The sequence below is a fragment of the Podarcis filfolensis genome (genome assembly GCF_964270895.1).
Source record: "Podarcis filfolensis genome assembly, chromosome: 7".
In the NCBI taxonomy this organism is placed as follows: Eukaryota; Metazoa; Chordata; class Lepidosauria; order Squamata; family Lacertidae; genus Podarcis; species Podarcis filfolensis.
This window is the reverse complement of record NC_139603.1, coordinates 28,533,651-28,552,376: the sequence shown is the minus strand read 5'-3', so window position 1 is coordinate 28,552,376 and position 18,726 is coordinate 28,533,651. Positions and strand designations below refer to the sequence as shown.

At 40.5% G+C, this 18,726-nt stretch overlaps 1 protein-coding gene and 1 long non-coding RNA gene across 3 annotated transcripts; one reads left to right on the top strand and one right to left on the bottom strand.

Moving 5' to 3' along the window:
- The first annotated feature begins 795 nt into the window (after positions 1–795).
- On the top strand, positions 796–14,808 carry SSR1 (signal sequence receptor subunit 1). Of its 2 annotated transcripts, none has more exons than XM_083624069.1 (8): positions 796–1,203; positions 5,374–5,492; positions 7,044–7,131; positions 7,263–7,525; positions 8,557–8,633; positions 9,557–9,635; positions 10,599–10,692; positions 13,376–14,808. In XM_083624069.1, exons 1-8 carry the CDS (start codon positions 1,116–1,118, stop codon positions 13,441–13,443), a joined length of 876 nt encoding a protein of 291 aa, XP_083480195.1. In that variant the 5' UTR covers positions 796–1,115; the 3' UTR covers positions 13,444–14,808. The 2 variants fall into 2 exon arrangements, with proteins under 2 accessions (XP_083480195.1, XP_083480196.1); XM_083624070.1 differs by lacking the exon at positions 13,376–14,808 and adding an exon at positions 11,353–11,432.
- A 1,447-nt stretch (positions 14,809–16,255) lies between these two features.
- LOC310767201 lies at positions 16,256–18,509 on the bottom strand. The gene is made up of 2 exons (XR_014550718.1): positions 17,546–18,509; positions 16,256–17,193 (listed from the first exon to the last, which is right to left on the bottom strand). It is a non-coding gene; the product is annotated as an uncharacterized lncRNA (long non-coding RNA).
- Between the last annotated feature and the right edge of the window lie 217 nt (positions 18,510–18,726).

The following is an 18,726-nucleotide window of genomic DNA, read 5'->3' as shown; positions in this document are numbered from 1 at the left end:
TCATTCCCGGGTGCAATAAACCACTCGGTTTACAGGGGGGAAAGGGGGGGATCTCTTTTCCGCTCATATGGGAGCTTCTTTGACGTAAGGAAGCACCCGCTAGAGAAACCCCATTATCTCACTCCCCAGACTATCATCACTGGAAGGAGCTTGTTTTCCGGCTTGTCCCACATGCATTGCACACCTCCACAACAGGGAAATTTAAAAGCTGACAGGGGCCACGAGTCTCTCTTTTTTAAAAGACTGCTCAAGTGAAGCAGTGGGAGTGGAGAACGGAGAAAGAAACCTGTAACTGACTGATCAATTAATTAAAAGTACCACTGCAATTGGACCAAGCAGCGGCCATGAGTCTTGCTTAATCCCAAAACCCATCCCTGGCCATTGCTAATGTGGTTGCTGCGAAAGATCCATGACTTGAAACCCTAAGGAGCATGATTTTTTATTTTTTTATTTTTTTGCGTGGGAGGGAATCTTCCAAATATTATTTTGGGATGTACACATCCAATGCATTGTGTCATCAGGGGCATCGCGTATCAAAACGTTGCGGAACAACAATGGTTTTGATTATTGCGGATCTTGAAAGAGGCAATCCCACGGCCGTGTCTTAAAAAGGTCGCCGGTTGAGGGTTGTATCCCTTTCGTACTGACACGCAACGAGACACGCTAGCGTCCGCATGTAAAGTCAAAGGTACTGCACGATTCCGCTCGTCTGTAGGATTCCACGCATGCGCTCCAGAGAGCCCATGGTTTAGGCGCTCCACGCGGTCAAAACTTTTCGCGCCTGCGCTCTGGAAAGCAAGCCTGACGAGGAAAAGGTACATAAGGAGCGGTTGGTCGCGCGGAGCATGCGCGCTTGAAACCAGCCAAGTTGCAGTCACGTGCCCCTCCTTCCTCCTTCCAGGGGAAGCCACGTCCTCCGCGCAAAGCTGGGCGGTGGGGAGGGGGCGGGGCAGGAGAGGGGCGGAGTCCGCGGGCCTTGCGTGACAGGGCGGTGACGTGAGGGCGCCGCGGGGTTACGGTGGGCGGGACCTGGGCCGGATGAGCTCCTTTCGCCATTGCGTCGCGGCAGGAAAAAGTAGTAACTGCCGCCGAGGGCGTTTAGTCGGCCCGCTACCATGAGGAGGTCCGTTCCCCAACTGCTGCTGCTCGTGCTCCTGGCTTTCCCCGCCGCCTTGCTTCTGGGCGGCGCCCGCAGCGGCCCAGGTGAGGCGGAGCGACAGAGAACGAGCGGGGGCTCCGCTTTATCTCCGCCTCGCGCGCGTACGCGAGGCGGCGGTTGAGGGGCCGGGCGTGGGGGGGGGGGGAGAACGTTCCTGTGCTTTTTTGAAATGGAAGCAGCGCGTGAGGCGGCTTCGCGCGCGTCGTTTCGGCGGGTGAATTCTGAAAGGCGGGGGCGGAGGCTTCTGAGTGGGGCGGGGGGCTCCTTTTGCGCTCTCTCCCCCCTCCCCTATTCGCTAGGCTGACGTGTCAGTCCAGACCTCCGATAGCCACATGGGGCTGGCTGGTCGTAGCTTCGTTTATTTTTACGTTTCTCTTTAACCTCCTTTTTGAGGGACTCGAAAGCTGACACGTGTCAGCAGCCCGAGGTTGTGCGAGGAGTTTCGCTTTTTTACTCCTGCAAACTCTTACCTTCGGTGGGAATGGAGCGCGCAGCTCTTCACGTCGCTCATGTGTCTCCTCCGGTGCAGCTGTGATTCCTTCTGGCTGCTGCTGAAGGGGAAGAAAGAGGAAAATCACACATAGTTCCTCTTATTTCGGCACAGCGTTCAGGTTCGGCCTCTGACCCCACCTGGGGACGTGCGAGCCGAAAAGCTCGGTACGCTTTGGCAACCTTTGCCAAATGGACAGCTATCGGGAAACCAGTTTCTCTTGTTCCCTTTAAAAGAGGGAGAGTTGAAGTACAGGCAACTCACACGGAAGCATAACATTTCAGGTTCTTGTGATCAACTTGTTGCACTAGTGTACAAGCTGCAGCTTTGAGATCCTTGCTTTGAATGGGAAAGAAAGAGCTAACTCGTGCCCAGAGGAAACTTGTGCCGGATTCATAGGGGCTCAGCCAAGTTTCCTTGAAGGAACCTTGGAAGTCTGTAACTGAAGACAGTTTTCCCCAAACCTGTTGGGTTCTGTTCAGTAGTGATTTCACAGCTGATAAAATTGTGGAGAGCTTGGAGATTACTGATCTCAAAAGTTGGGTGTCTGAACTGGTAGAGGTCTGCTGAACTGTATGAATTGAATCAAATTACTTTCCTGAGTTTATTTGACAACTTAGAACATATCCCTGTGGTTGTCCACGGTCAGGGTTGAGACCTTCATGTTTTTCTCTGAGTAAAACCAATAAAAGCATTTAAATTGCATTATCATACAAATTACTTGCAATTTCTTGGATGTTTCTGCAGCAGTACAAGCCAAGGTCAAGTAAGTTTTGGGAGGGCCTTGCTCAAGAAGCTTGTCGGTATAAATTGAGACCAGCATAGATTTGATTTTGTGTATCATACCAACAAATGAGTTCAATTAATGTTTAATTAAGTAATTAATCAACATATTCTAAACTCAACCAGATGGTGTAAACGTAGATTGTTTTCGATTTTGAAACAATGTTTGTGGTTGGGGTTGTAGTTGAGTACAAAATGAAGGAACACAGGGCAGCTAGTGTAGAATACAAGTTTGTGATCTTATGTAGGGCTATTATTGATATGCAGGTGTGATCAAGGTTATGGGGTAGGTATACTTCACAGAAAATATTGCACGTGCTTTCCAAGGTTAATTATACAGGGTGCGGTAACACATCTGGAAGTCTAGGTGAGGGTTATGTGTTTAAAAAGCATGCTGTATTTGCCAGTAACACTTGTCTCTTCAAACCTCCCAGCACGAAGCCTACTCCTGGCAGACCACTGGCATTATTTCCATTTAAAACATAAATCCAGAAATGTTGTGCATTTGAATTGTTAAACATCCTGGAACAAAAATCACATAAATTATAAAGCTCAAACATGAAATAAAACATTGCTGGTATTATATGCAGATACCATAAAGGATGGGTGATATATATGCCTTATGCACATATATGCATTCTGATATATGCCTTGTGCATTAACCACAAGGTGAATCCACCTTCAAACAGCATGAACTTGCATATCAGAACTGGGGGAGGGGGTGGATTGATTCCACCCATATACAGTGGTACCTCGGGTTAAGTACTTAATTCGTTCCAGAGGTCCGTTCTTAACCTGAAACTGTTCTTAACCTGAAGCACCACTTTAGCTAATGGGGCGTCCTGCTGCTGCCGTGCCACCAGAGCACAATTTCTGTTCTCATCCTGAAGCAAAGTTCTTAACCCAAGGTAATATTTCTGGGTTAGCGGAGTCTGTAACCTGAAGCGTGTGTAACCCGAGGTACCAAGCTGTGCTTAGCATTACAATGCTGCCAGTTATTTTCATTTATTTCCCCAGTGGTCCCTCACATGCCAAGTACCTTCCACAGCTGTCATACATTGGGTCAGCATTTTCATTGAGCTGTCCACCACAGACCCAAGATGTTTCCTTCTTAGTAACTGCTAGTTCAGACCCCACCAGTGTTCATTTGAAAGGGTGGGGGGTTGCCTCATTGTGCATCACTTTACACTTTGAATTATATTTGCCTCAATTGGAAAGATCCTTATAGTTTTATGGATGACCCTTCTCATAGTAACAACACAGACATCATTTGGGCTTACTGGCATAGGCTTATTAGTTTCAGATTAAAACTAGCGCTCTTTTAATTTCATTTGCAGTGATTTTGTATTACCATTTTTTCTTGTACAATGTCATAGATACATGTGTGTTTTCTCTTTGGTTTTGTGACCTAATCAGTTATAACATAGCTCTTCTGGAGATTTTGCATGTCTCTTCTCTTGGCTCCAATTCAGTTTTCTTGAACCTCTAGTTAGTGTTCTTTGTTCTGGAACAAAGTCAAATACCTACATTCCTTGTTGAATGGGAGAGAATTTATGCAGTTGCAATAGCATGTGCTTAGTGTTTTTAGCAAAGTGTTCTGATTGAGAGCTGGTTCCACAAATTAATTGCTGTGCATTTCCACTTTTGTCCCCCATTCAAAATATTTAGATAAATTCAGGGTAGCTCTCTTTCAGCATTAGTAGTTTAAGATAACTGGAAAATTACACTTCTCAGTTCTTGGTAGTTAGCTCCTGGCTGCGATAACAGATGTTGAATACACTCCCTCCTCTCCACTATAATGCCACATCATCATTCTTTCTCAAATATATAGGAGAGATCATGAAATCTTGAAAGCATGCTACTGCTTGGAAAAGTTTGTGTGGTCTGCCATAGTGCTTTTAGCATAATGAACATTTCAAGGAAATCACTAAAGAATCCTAGTGATAGAAGTCTACTATCACAATTTAAGAGATTTAGTTTAACGCTTCTGCTCAACAGACAGCTAAATTAAACCAGTATGTTGATCTTAAGCTCTCTTGAAGTCACTTGAACTGAGTTGTAATGAAACTTTTGAGCTGTGGTTGCTTGATGGCACTAAGACCTTTCCTTTTGTAACATTCTGAAAGGAAGGGAAATTTTATTTGGAGTCTTCCCCGTGACCAAAAAAAGAGGGGTTGCTTTTGCCATACATTTGGAGGAGGTGTCCTAAAATCCTTTATTTCAAGCTCTTTCATGCATTGTCATGCTCTATTTTAGCAAATAGCTCTTTATGGGCTGTGATTGTGTAACTTGGTGTGGGCTGATACAAACTAGCATACCTCCACATTCCAGAGTTCTTAACCTTAATAAATCAAAGTTGCTAGCTTGCCATAGTGCAACTTCAGTTGTAGCTTCTGCTAAGATATACCTCACTGTGAGGTAGAAAATATTCTGCATGATCCTAACCTGCTCACTAGAGGTCCTTTTCCTTGCCAGGTAGATACTTGCTACTTTTTAGCTGGATTAACATGCCCATACTTTAAAGTTCTGTTCAGGGTGTTAGTTGTGGGATGACTTCTGTGTGTTTGCAATAATAGTTTTTTTAAAAAGACCTTTGTGAGGAAATCTTTATTTTAATTATTTCTGTCCCGTCTATAATGTATTTTGGTAGGATTTAAGCCAGTGTCGTTGGCCTTTATGTTTCTAATCTGTATGGTGCCTAGTGCAATATTAGGTGGTATTGAAAATTAATATTGACAACTGCTTTATAAATACCAGAGTAAACTCTGGATCTTCTTACACTGAACTTCTAGTGATGCTTTTCACTAGAGACATGAATGCAACTCACAACTTATCTAAACTGATAACTTAGTAAGTGTAATGAAAGCTTTCATAAGCAAAGTTAAACACGAGAATAACTTTGCCTACATTTAAAATAATTTTTCATTTACCTTGTCTCTAGGTTCTAGTTTGCTGGTGGCTGCCCAAGATGCCACAGAAGATGAAGAAGCTATTGAAGATACAGTCGTTGAAGATGAAGATGATGAAGCTGAAGTTGAAGAAGATGAACCCACAGAATTGGTACATCTACAAGTATTTGTTTCTGTTTCACAAGCTTATGTTGTCCATTATTACAATTTTTACAGCAGATAACCTGTTATCAAGAGTACTCAGTTGTCAGAGTCTACCCAGGATGTTTTGCTGTTGAGGTAAAGCATAAAATGCCACTCCTCTCTCTCCTCATCTGCATACCTGCCATAGCCCACTCACAGGGGGTGAGATGGAAAGGAGGCTGGGAAGAGGGGGGCAGGTGGTATGCTCCTTGGAGGCCAGTTCTACTGCTCCTCCAAGCTGTCCTTAGGCTGCCACGCTGAGAAATTGGGCTGGCCCTGTTAACTGCCATAGTGAACATCCACAAATCATAATGCTTGAGTTGCTCCAACTGTAAGTAGGATATAGTAAAAATGGACCTTTGCTAAACCCAAGGAGCTGTACTGCTGGTCAAAAAAATGTGTAGCAGGGATAGAAATGCAGCAGTATATTGGGGAGGGGAATATCTTTTGAGTGGTTGGAATGACCACATGGGCAGTTGTGGAGGGAAGAGTCACACTTTGAAAAATCTGCATTAGGCTTATGGTGTTCTCTTTCCTAAGCCTGCCACTACAGGTCTCCCTCCTCCAGAATGGTTCCCTCTTGTATATCAAAAGCCCCAAAGGGACGTACAATGCTTGATGACCACAGTTTGTATTACTGCCACCAAGTTGTATGCAAATCTTACTGAGGGCTATATTGCCATCAATACACCAATCCTAGTGAATATTACAACAGCAGAAGGCTGGTTTTGATTATGTATAATATCACTGCCTAGACACAATTATCAAATGTGTATTTGATAATTTACTTAGTAACTCTAAGCTTTTCTATACTTTGTACATTTGACCACTTCTGCTTTTCATGCAGCTGGCTGTTCTTAGTTGTGGTTTGGTGTACAAGCACCTATTTTGGTGCTTTGGTAGCTGTTTTGTAAGGTTGTGTATTGGCCTCCTCTTGTTACATGATAATATGAACATTAGCTTTCTGATACCTACTATATTTACAAAAGGTAAGTTGCACACCTCTGATTTGTTCACCTTCCCCACCCTCTTCCCTCTCCATTCCTGGAGTACATAATACATGCATGCATAATTTTATTTGTATGTCGCACTTCCATATTTCACACCATACTCAAGGCAGCTCACAACATGAAAAAATACATAATTGTCATGGACAAAGATGGAGAAACCAAGTCTAAGCAGTCATGTTGCATTGAGTGGTTGCACTTCTTTCTGCTTCTCTCAACTAAACAGAAAGAAAGAGGAATCCAGCTTGCAAGCAAACATCCTTCCAAAGGAGCCCTGTTAGACATAGGCAGCACATGGGGTTTTTGCTTTCTTATGGAACTTGCTTCCAAACAGACACACAAAGGATTGCGCTCTTAATAATTGTTTTCAAGAAATTCCAAATATTTATTGCAACATTAATGTTTTTGCATGGAAATGCTTTTATGTGGGATTTTGCAATAGTGGTCTTACTTCAGATATTCATTGCTTCACTGTTCGTCATAGGCTTTTCAAAAACATTCTCTTGTATTAGACAGAAGAGAAAGAGGAAGAAGATCTATCGGGAGAACCGAAAGCATCCCCTAGCGCTGATACAACCATCTTGTTTGTGAAAGGAGAAGGTAAAAAATGGCCTCCTTTTTACCTCAGACCAGCACACTTTATCAGTTTAGTCTAATTATAGTGCAACATTATGCAAGTTTTGAGTTGTGCACACAATTTCAGCTTAACCAGTTTTCTAATTTCCTCCTAGATTTTCCAGCAAACAACATTGTGAAGTTTTTAGTTGGCTTTACTAACAAGGGTACAGAAGACTTCATTGTGGAGTCTCTAGATGCTTCGTTCCGGTACCCTCAAGATTACCAGTTTTTCATTCAGAATTTCACTGCTCTTCCTCTGAACACGGTTGTTCCACCACAGAGACAGGCCACATTTGAATACTCCTTCATTCCTGCGGAGCCTATGGGTGGTCGGCCCTTTGGACTGGTTATCAATCTGAACTACAAAGACCAAAATGTGAGTGACAGCCTGGAAGCTTGGCAAGGTTTCCTTAGTGTTAAACTAGGGATTTGCTGATGTTATCCAGGAGTATTAAGTGATGTTTATCCAAGTGTGCCATTTTTATCTTGCTTAGGCTTGGGTATCTATTCTGCAAGTTCTGGTATAGCCAAATCCTTGATAGTATTCCAATATGATAGTCTAAGGTTTGTGATGAGTGGTTTTGGAAGGAGACATTAGAGTTCATGTCTTGGACCCTGATTTGAACAGGTGCAGTCTTGCTTTTTAAAACACTGCCTTTACTTTTTGTAACTCTTCACAACAACATTATACACTCCTCAATATCTGAATGTTCTGACACTCTTTGAATCTGAGTTGGTCTTTTTTGTTCTTGTTTTGGTCAACATATACTATCTTTATGATTTTGCCACCTCCTCTCTCTCCCCTCACCTTCCCAAACCCAGGTAAAAAGCTTCATCAATCTCCAAATGTAACTTTATTTGTCCTTTTCAAAAGTTCTAGACAAACTCCACTTTGAGTGGTCGCTTTTCATCCCTTAGTTGTGGACATTTTCTCCTAGTAAAGCTTTGAAAATGTATGTTGACAACCTGAGGCCTACAAGACACTGAGTCCTGTAAGCTAGCTTTCTGATTATTGTGATTTGCAATGTGAGTGGAAATTATAGACAAGAACGAAGCGCCGAGAAGCAGTTCATCCCTGGAGGTATATACAGTGAAACCTTGGTTCTCGAACTTAATCCGTTCTGGAAGTGCGTTCAACTCCCGAAACGTTTGAAAACCAAGGTGTTTCTTCTGATTGGTGCAGGCGCCCCGGAAACAATAGCCGACAGCCGCATCAGACGTTTGGCTTCTGAAAAGCATTCAAAGACCAGAACAGTTACTTATGGGTTTTCAGATTTTTGGAGCCGATTTGTTTGTCAACTAAGCCATTCAAGAACCAAGGTTCCACTGTATTAACATTACTGCCACATACTGGCTTGAATCTGTTATCTTGGGCAGCCTTTAACGTTGCTGAATTTTTCATTTTAGGGAAACTTCTTTCAAGATGCTGTTTTCAACCAGACTGTTACCATTATTGAAAAGGAAGATGGATTAGATGGTGAAACGTAAGACTTAATTTCAATAACCTATTTATTTATTAATTCTTTCATAGGCTTTTATTGCCCCCCTTCATCATGCAGTCCTAGAACAGGTTATCTACTGTTAATCTTAAATTAAACTGTGTAGCATCTTCCACCCCCAAGGGCCTGTGGAAGGTGTGTCTTGACCTAAAAACAAAACATGTATAGTAATGAGGGTGGGCACACCTCAGAGGACAAGGCACAATCTAGAAGGCACCAAAGAAAATGCTCTCTCAAGCACCACCGTCCCACTAACTTCTAATAGAATCATAGAGTTGGAGGGGTCCCTGAGGATCATCTAGTTGAACCCTCTGCAATGCAGGAATATGCAGCTGTCCCGCACAGGGATTGAACATGCAACCTTGGCATTATCAGCACCATGCTGTAAACAGCAAGGCATCTTCTGCTGATCTCAACACCGAGGCAGGTCTATATTATCTCCTTTGTTGATTTTAGAGTAGTAACTCATAAGTGGTTTGCAGTGCTATGAAAGACGAGGATTTTTTTGTTTCCCACACATAGCTCCATTAGGTACATGTTTTATTTGCAGGATTTAAGATTTAGCAGTAATTTGGATCATTCTTAATTTCTTTTTGTCATCTTGGCTTGGGGTGGGGAGAATTTATCTAGATGAGAACTTAGCTGTCCCACCAAAGTTATTGAGTTGAAACTGGTGTCCCTTGGTTGGCTAATCTGACTCCTCCTATCAAGAGATGAGTCCTTCATAAATTGTTCTACAAAGTATAGTTGGGGTTGATGTTGGGATGGGTATATGAGTGTGTGTTCATTTTTAGGACAGCAACTGTCTACTTAATCTGGTAAAGGTATTCAGGGATGATTTGTTTAGTTTTCTTCTATTTAAAGAAATGAAAGCTTACTGGACCTCTCTTCTCCTTTTTCTAAACAAGGATTTTTATGTATATGTTCCTTGGTGGACTTAGCCTGCTTGTCATTGTTGGTCTACACCAGCTGTTGGAATCTAGGAAGGTAAGAAATTCTGCAGGTCATCTTTCCGGTTATAGATGCTACTCTGGACCCAGACTGTGGTCTCAAGACACTGTGTTAAACTAACTGGCTCTCTTTAATATGTGGATGGGCTGGTGACTGAAACCTGTACACACTGCTATAGGCTACCTGGAAGGAAAGATCATGTCATATATTAGAACATTGCTTTCCTTGAGGCAAGCCTTAATCCAAGGCAGTTTTACACAAAGATCAAACTACCATGCAGTAGAAGTGTAGCTAATATTTGCTTTAGAGACCAATTCCGTAGGCCAATTCCTGTTTATTTAAATGATTTTTTTCATGCAGTGGTATTCTCTTTGCACCTGGAGGTAACTTGATTGCATCTGCACACACTTCCTTATAAACAGAATGTTGTAAAATGTGATCAGATGTTGAGTTGCTGTAATAGAAGACTACATAAGCAAATCTTAGCCATTGTTGAGAGTGAAAAGTGGCTAAAATGCCATTTTTCATTTCATCATAAAGATCAGATACAAGTGCAGCATGTGACGCTTGACGTCTTGCAAGAGTTCCACATGTCAGGCCTATATTTGATCCTCCCAACATGTGTTTTTCATACTCACTTAGCTTAACCAACTATATTTGCCACGAATACGGGACTATAACTTCAAAAATGGTTCATAGATTATGGCTCACCCTAATACTGATTCAATCAATTAAGTTGAAATTATCTGTGTTATGTTGAATTTTATCACAAATTAGGATTTTTACCTTTAAATATTTGTAAAATATGCACACTGTTTTAAGAAATTATTGATGCTCATGCCACCATGTATTAGAACTGCTGCTAGAATGTAAAGCCAGCAGCTTTGGGTTTGAAGTTAACCGCTGTTGTGATCACAAAAACATGCTACAAGTTGAATGGCTTAAGTGGAGTTCAGTGGAGTTCTTTCCCTTATTAAATCTTGTGCTTAATGTTTCCAGAGAAAAAGACCAGCTCAAAAAGTAGAGATGGGGACATCGAATCAGAATGATGTTGACATGAGTTGGATTCCTCAAGAAACTTTAAACCAGATAAGTAAGTATCCATATTACCATAGGTTGTTAGTCCATTAATGAATTTCTTATAAAAGGATAACCAACATCTTCCAGATGTTTGGATTCCAACTCCCATCAGCACTAGTCAGAATGTCAGTGGTCAGAAATATGGGAGTTGTAGTCCACAACATCTGGAGAAACAATGTTAACTGCAATGTTGAATATGCCTGCCTCTAACTGTTTAGAAAAGGGATTGTTCTAAATGTTCCTTTTTTTACTCTGCCAGATTCACTTGAAATTATTTCCAGAAATAATTATTCCTTTACTATTAGATTGTTTTATAAACTTCAATGAGACTCCAACCAAAAATTGAGAATGCATATGAATTTGAAGAAGATAATAGTATTCAATAATATTGAAATCAGTGATGAAGTCAATAGTGAAATCACTGACTGTTTCTTATACTGGTTAGAAGCATACTTGCCGAATCTATACAGCATTAGGTGAGGACAAAACTGTAATTCTGTGACTAGTGTACAGGGTTTTTTGTTGGGTTGGGAGCTGTGGAGCTTTAGCTGTATGTTTTGGTGACTTCTGATTTCAAAAATTAGTCCAAATATGTTCTTAGATCTTTTAAATGCTTGTGGACTTTTCTAATATCTTTACTGTCTCTTCTGTTTTGCTTTTCCTGTGGCTTCAGTGCAAAGTAGAAGAGGTGAGACACTTTATTGGGTTGAGGCTTCTGAAATGTATATTGTGCACTAATTAGGTTCTTAAACATTGAATCCATTTCTACGTAGTTGGTACACTTCACATAATTGCATGTGGTGTTAAAGTAATAAGGTTTGGAGGATTTCACTAGTATCTTGAAGATGCAACAGAAGTCTGGAGTTAATCCCACTTGGTACATTTACTGTTGCATATCTTGGGGGAGCTGATGTTCAGATACTAACTTAGTTACACTATTAACATGGTCAGTCACTCAGTGGTATCTGCGCTTACTGGGATGTCATCTACTTTACATGCCTGATTTCCCAAAGGAAACCGTGGCTACATTCTTCAGATTGCCAGAAACAAGATAGACCACCAACAATTTTCACAACACGTGATAGAAAATTTAATTGTCACATCACTTGTTCCATAGCATAGGATACTAACTATTGATGCTAAACAGCAATTTGCATAGAAAAAAAGTATTAACACATTAGAGGACTTTTAAAATGCATTAAGATTGCTGCTTGCTTGGACTTCATGATCATGGTGCTTTAACTGATAAAGGGGCAAATAGTTACTAATATATATTATACTGTGTTGGTGGCAGTGAAGCCTCTGACATTGACTGAGTTGATGTGGTGGAGTGCAATATCCAGCTGCTGTAGGAGCTAAAACGTTAGGCCAACCTCTGTGAGTGCCAAGGAAGTTGCAAATGTGCATGGGAAATAAAAGGCTACACAGGGACAGGCTATATTCTGGGAAGATAGGTGACGGATTGCTGAGAAAGAAGGATGCTCAAGAAAGATTGCAGTGTAGGGAGCTGACTGAGAAGCAGAACCAAAATGTCTGAAGAATGAGGCTTAGAGGATAAAGGTGACAGGGAACTGAGCCAAGCTAGCTAGATGGAGAAGGGGATCTTTTTTATAAAAAAAGAAACGTTATACTACTTAAAGTGCAGAAGGGCTGCCTGCTATGGGGGTGAGGGAAGGGGGCAGAGGGAGGCTCAACAAGAAACTAGCTAGAGGAAATGTTGCAAAGTGGGCAGAGGCCTGAAAAATGGGAATGTGAGAAAACAATAGATGGTGGAGACATCGAGTTCAAGAAATGAGCCCAGGGGAAAGTAGGACTCAGACAAAACAAAGGTTGTATACGTGGAAGGGGCTGTGCGAATAGATAGGAATTCATTAGAGAAGCAAGGGAGGTTTAGAGGATGGCCAGGGAGCTGAGAAAAGATGTAAGGTTGCTAGGTCTAGAGTTGGAACCCCACAATTACATTCATTCACTTCTGCTTTGCCCCATTAAGGTTGTCTGTATGCAATCAAGACCAAAAGGTGGTTCGAATCAGTGTGCAAAATTCAGTCACCACAACTAATCAGCCAATTACTTGTAAACCATCTAGAAAGCTGAATACTAATTAAATATTGAAGATTAACACATTTATTGTGGCTTATTACTTATTGTGGCTTTTGCTAAAATGTTAGTGTAAGGTGCCATAGTTCTCTTTTTGTTTGCCCATAAGAGACTGATATCGTTACCTTTTGGGGGATTTACTGCCTGAATACTTAGCATTCTTTCTACTTTGTATGATTTAGAATTCTACAGATACTGAAACTTGAGCTTGTGAATGTAAAGATTAGTTTTTGATTTGGCTGTCCTTAAGGCTAGAGGGAAGTAGGGCATGATGTTTCCTTCATCCTTAGAACAGATACACACCTGTTCTATATTTAGAAACTGAAATAGAGCAAAATACTCTTGCGCAAGCCACCCATTGTCATCACAGAGCTGAGATTGAATGCTTTGATCCTGCATTGTTTTAGGAACATCTTTGTTAATAGCCTACTAGTTGCATGTCCATAACTGAAGAACGTATATAAGATGCTTATCAGATCTGCCTTTTGCATGATCGTTCTTTGAGGGAATAAATTAGAAAATAATTTTCTCCCCCTGGCCCCCAAAATATTTCATTTAACTTATCCCATTGAGTAACTTTTCTTCTTCTTTTCCTTCAGACAAAGCTTCCCCAAGACGGCTGCCCCGGAAGAGGGCGCAGAAGAGATCAGTAGGATCTGATGAGTAAATACTATTAGTACAGTCAGCCTTTATTAACCCAGCCATCCAACCCCCTCCCTTTTGTTTTTGCTTGAATTGGGAGTTGTGCTGAGAAGCCATATCGACTGAGGAGAATACTATGAAAAACATTTGGACTATAAGCATTTGGCTGTGTTCAGAGAACACTGCTTACAATGCACTTCTTATTCCTTTTAAAGAAACAATTAAGAATCATTGTGCTATCTGAAATGTGCCTTTAGAGTCTCTTCATTATGCTGATCTGTCATCTGCACACCTTTTGTTTCTGACGTCGTCAGAAATGCAAATGTGTCGTTTCCTACCCTATTCTGATTGTATCCTGTCATAAAAGAAGGTCTTTATGCATTTTCCTATCTGTTACTCAGAGTCATCTATCATATTCTTTGCTACATGTATGCAGCTCCTTTTTGGTACGCATGTTGGAACCTTTCATGAAGCACTGAGTCGCATTTTTGTGTAGCTAGTATTCTAAAGGCACAAGCCGGTGTAACTGCTTTTAGCAGTATAGTGTTCGTTTTTTTACAATATTGCTGCTGCTGTTTGACATAAAGCGCACACTGAGTCTGAGATCCCAAATGTTCTTACATGTGTGTCAAATAAGGGATTTCTACAGCAGCTGCACTTGTGAAATATGAATTGTGTGCTCACTTTGGCATTCATCACCCCCTTTTTTTGATTGCAATATAACTACATCTGTATAAATTGTTAGTAGTTTGACTTGGTCAGCAGATCTGGTGAATATAGCAAGTTGGGTAACTTTTGAATGCCTAGATCAAATGGTTGCAAATTGGTCCTCACCACTGGCCTGGTTTGCATGACACTCTTAAGTCAAAATATGGCTTACTAGGAGCAGTGGAACAGGCAGGCTCCTAGAAAGTAACTTGTAGCGCGCGCGCACACACACACACACACACACCCACGGGCAGGTATGTTCTTGGCCATAGTTTCAGTTGGCAGGAAGAAAGCTTACCCACAAGGCTTGGTTCAGACAATAAGCTAAGCCTAGTTGAGCGCAATATGTGAGTGAAAAAGATGCAGGAGGAGCAAAGAGTCTGTAAGCTCCTCTCCAGGAGCCTGCATGTTCCTCCAGTCCCATTAAGCTATAATTTGGCTTGGCGTGTCATGCAGACCAGGCCATTATAATTGTAGAGACTCTTCCACCATTTGAAACCCAATCATGGATAGAAAAATGCATTGAATTTCTTAGATAAAGCTGGATACAATGTTTGACTTTCATGAACATGTCTTTGGGCAACAACTTACAACCTGTACAGTGGAATTGTGCTCTTCTGTTCCCATATTTGATTGTATACAAAAAAATAAGTTCTAAAATGACAGTAAAAACATAAATTAAGTTTGGCTTTTTTTTAGTCTTGTGCCTTTTTCCCTTTTTGAACTCTTATTGGTGTCTTATCTGTTTAAAGAAATGACTAGCGATAAATTCAGCTCTGCATTTTGCTCAGAAGGGAACCCTCCAACTAGGATCAATTCCATTATTAACCTCAGTAAGTTTGACTTGATGAGAAACTAAAAGTATGTTAATTTCCTAATTTAAAGTCATGTTGATCTCTTTGGCTTAACTTGCAATTGTTAATAATGTACATCCAGTGGTAGCCTGAAATGCAGCAGCTGAAAGTGGACTGGAAGATTGGAAACAAAGGTGTTGTATACCTTCAAAGGCCTCATTCGTACATGAAATTCAGTTGTCATTTTCAGTTGACTTTCCTCCTTGCATCAGAAAATAATTATAGCTTGATTGCCTATGATGCATATCTAAGCCAAAGTCATTGGAATACTTGCACGTCACCTTACTGCTTAAGTTTAAAGTTTTTTTTATATATATTTTTTTTAAAAAGGAAAAGTCATGTGCTGCCATTTACATTTAGGGTTCCCCTTCACCAAAATAGTCCACATGGAAGGGATAACTTTTAAATACTCAGTGTTTACATTTGGCAGTATCATTTTGCTCCTCTTTCAGCTTATTAAATGGAGCTCTGAACAGGAAACCATTATGTTTTAATTATTATGCATTAGTAATTAATATGGTATCCCCCCCCCAAAAAAATACATGCCCCAAATATCCTGTTACAAAGTTTTATTAAACATTGAAAACATCAATTAGCAATCTTCTAATTTGGATTATTCATGCTTGTCACATTCAGCAAACAGGTAATGGAGGGTATACAGAGTTAAGGATGTATTTAATCTTTGGGATGGGGGAAGAGAGGAATCTGTGACTGGATTAATAGCTATACACGTCACCTTTGCATTCTGACTTGGGCCTTATGACAGGTATTTTACTATATTGTTGTTGATTACACTCTAATTGTCTATAGTATTTGACTTCATGTTTTCCTTCCTACCCAAGAGATTGGAATCCTAGGAAGCTTTATTCTGGTTTTGTACATTACCCTGCTACTGCAAGTGGGAATGTTGTTCAGAACTCTGAAAGTCAGTTTGACATTCTGTCCAAATGAGTCTTGCTGCAGTTGCTCAGAACTACTTCTGTTGTCTTCCATCCATTCAGTGAATGAGCCGCATGTCACACAAAAAAGCTGGTAACTTTTTTCCATATTAACTTTTTAAAGCACAATCGCCCCACTGCAAGGCAAATCAAATAAATGTGTGAACAGCACAATTCCTGTTAATAGTATGGTGACTCAGAATTGTGGGTGTGGCCTAAACTTGCATGGACTTATCTAAAGCACAAATGACAATTATTTCAAACTAACTTTATTGTAGCTTGAGTATTTACCTCAATTTTGTTTCCCCCATTGATTTTGGATGATGCTTTTAAAAAAAAAGAAAAAAGAGATCTGCACATAAAAAAACAAGTTGGGAAGATTGTAACAGAGCCTTTTTCCTTGATGTGCTTGCTTTCTATTTATAGAAATTTTGAGGGGTGAAGAAGAAAACACTCAGCCTTCATTGCACTCAGAAGTAATACATGCAGACACAGGTTTACTTCATCTACTGTTTTGAGGAAAAACTCCACAAAGTTTAAGAGAATAAAAACAACATTCTGAGGGAACTTGAGTTGAAGTACCTTGCAACTTGCAGGAATGTCAAAAAGCGCATTATTAAAAATACTTTTGCCAAAGTGAAAATGAAGTCTAATCTATTTTGTTCTGTTACTCCTTTTAAGAAAGAAAGAAAGCCTGATGCTGAACCAGCAAAAAGCCACGTTCAGCCACAGTATTTTAATACCCTCCGGGCAGAACCCACATCTATACTAACATAGAATCTTTGCATATAATAGCTATATTGTCAAACATCAAATATCAAGAGACTGGGTTCCTTGTGAAGAAGATGGCAGCTCCTCTTGCCTTAGAGTACTAGGAACATGTGCAAAGTTGTAAGATTCCTGGAACGTTGTCGGCTGTTAAAAACGAGGTTCTGAAACTCAGGATTTGCTCCATTACTAGTAATGTATTTTTGTTAATAACTGACAAAAAGTGTCAATCTCTACTTTTGGAGAGTAGAGGGAAGAAATGAAAAATTCCTATTTCACAAATAATTCACGTCAAAATCTAGTTTGGGGGAGTGATTTGTCTGTGCCATCTGTTCTCTATAGGTTTGGCTGCTCTCAAGATATCCTCGCTAAATTTTGCACAAGGGGGTGGCAGTCAAGATTCAGGTGGTAGCTGCCATTTTGAATCAAGATGTCACTTTCACACATCTTTTGGCATCAGTTCTGCTACCTCTTGAGATATTGTTGGCAAAACTCGCATGAAGGTTCCTGAGTGACGGAAATCCAGCCGTCATGAGATGGCTTAGCATAGAAAAATGACACAGAAAGCCAGCTATATTTTCATGATGGTATGAGCAGATCCTCTTTCTGCTCTCCCCCGATTTATTCTCCTTTGTTCTCTCCAGCCGCATGGCCGTTTGCCAATGTCTCACGTTACCTCATCCGGTCAAGGCTTTTATTACACCCATCGCCATATAAGGTCATCACTGCCCAGAGGAAACACAACTCCATTTAAGGTCAATACATTCCAATACATTGTAAAGCTCAGAGTGCTGGTCACGAGGTCAGGAGGTACCCTGCAGTCTTACAAGCCTCTGCCATGACTTTATGACTCCCACACCTGAGGTGGGGGCATCAGACTTCATCACAATTTGAATTCTGAGTTCTTCCATCTTATAGCAAGGTTGTGGATCGAAACACAACTTCAGCGTCACTTTTTAAGAAGAGGTTTGGTCACGCCTCAAAGATATTGTGGCCAAACCTGGCATGAGGTACAGTGGTCTTCATTAATGTAACCAAATTTCCAGGCGTACTGATCATTAAAATTCCACTTCTGTTGATAACAAATTAGCCATTTACTAATGTGTGCTGCACTGAAGTAGAATACGTTATTTACAGCAATCTTGATGTCAATGACATTGTAAAACTTGGTTTGATGAGGTAGACCCACCTTCCCTGTCATTTACTAAGCTATGATACTCTGTGTTAAACTGTCTTCTAGCTCTTGCTAGTAGCATCCTACGGTAATTTATAATGACAGGTTGGTGGGATTTCTTGCCAGAAGTGCAAAAGGTGCTCTCATTAGTTTGGATATCTGATAACCTGAATTCTGCTGCAACTGATACATAACTACATCTTTCTATCTTAGTATTACAGTACTATGAAAACCATGCCCTGTTCAGTTAAGTTTGTGTAGTCTTTTTCCAATAAAGCATTGGTATATAATTAGAATGCTCTGTTACTGTGCCAGTTATGTTGTAAGTCACAGTAAATGCTTAGGTTTTTGCGGCGACGTTGAAGCTGAAAGTATTACGATTCATAATTGCATGTGAAGCTAACATCTCAGCTAGGAATATATGTAAACGGCAGGGGGAGAGGAGCAATACTGTTCAAAAGACCATTTATATATAATGAGCTTTTGGGATAGTTTTTATACCCCTATATCATCAAATCTGGGTAGCATGGTGCCTGGCTAATTAAAAATAAAAGTTTAAACAGCTGCATAGGTCTATTGCCATGAAAAAGTCTTCAAGAGACAACTGAAAGTCAGAAGCAAGGATGTCTGCCAAATCTCTGCTGGAAGAGTTTTCTTACAGCACTCCTGGATCATTTCTTTTTTAAAAAAATAATATTTATTACTTTTAAAGATTACAGAAAAGAAAAAGAAAAAAGACAAAAGACAAAAGAGAAAAAACAAAGAAAGAAAAAAAACAATACAATACAATATATAAACAATACAAAACACAACCTAAACACATTAAACTAAACTAAACAAAGGCCTAACCCACCTTAACCCTAAAC

What these genes read in the sequence shown, in the direction of transcription:
- SSR1 (XM_083624069.1), top strand. Translation starts at nt 1,116, where the DNA reads ATGAGGAGGTCCGTTCCCCAACTGCTGCTGCTCGTGCTCCTGGCTTTC. An exon ending in CGGCGCCCGCAGCGGCCCAG is followed by an intron (nt 1,204 to 5,373) that starts GTGAGGCGGAGC and finishes CCTTGTCTCTAG; the next exon opens with GTTCTAGTTTGCTGGTGGCT. An exon ending in AAGATGAACCCACAGAATTG is followed by an intron (nt 5,493 to 7,043) that starts GTACATCTACAA and finishes CTCTTGTATTAG; the next exon opens with ACAGAAGAGAAAGAGGAAGA.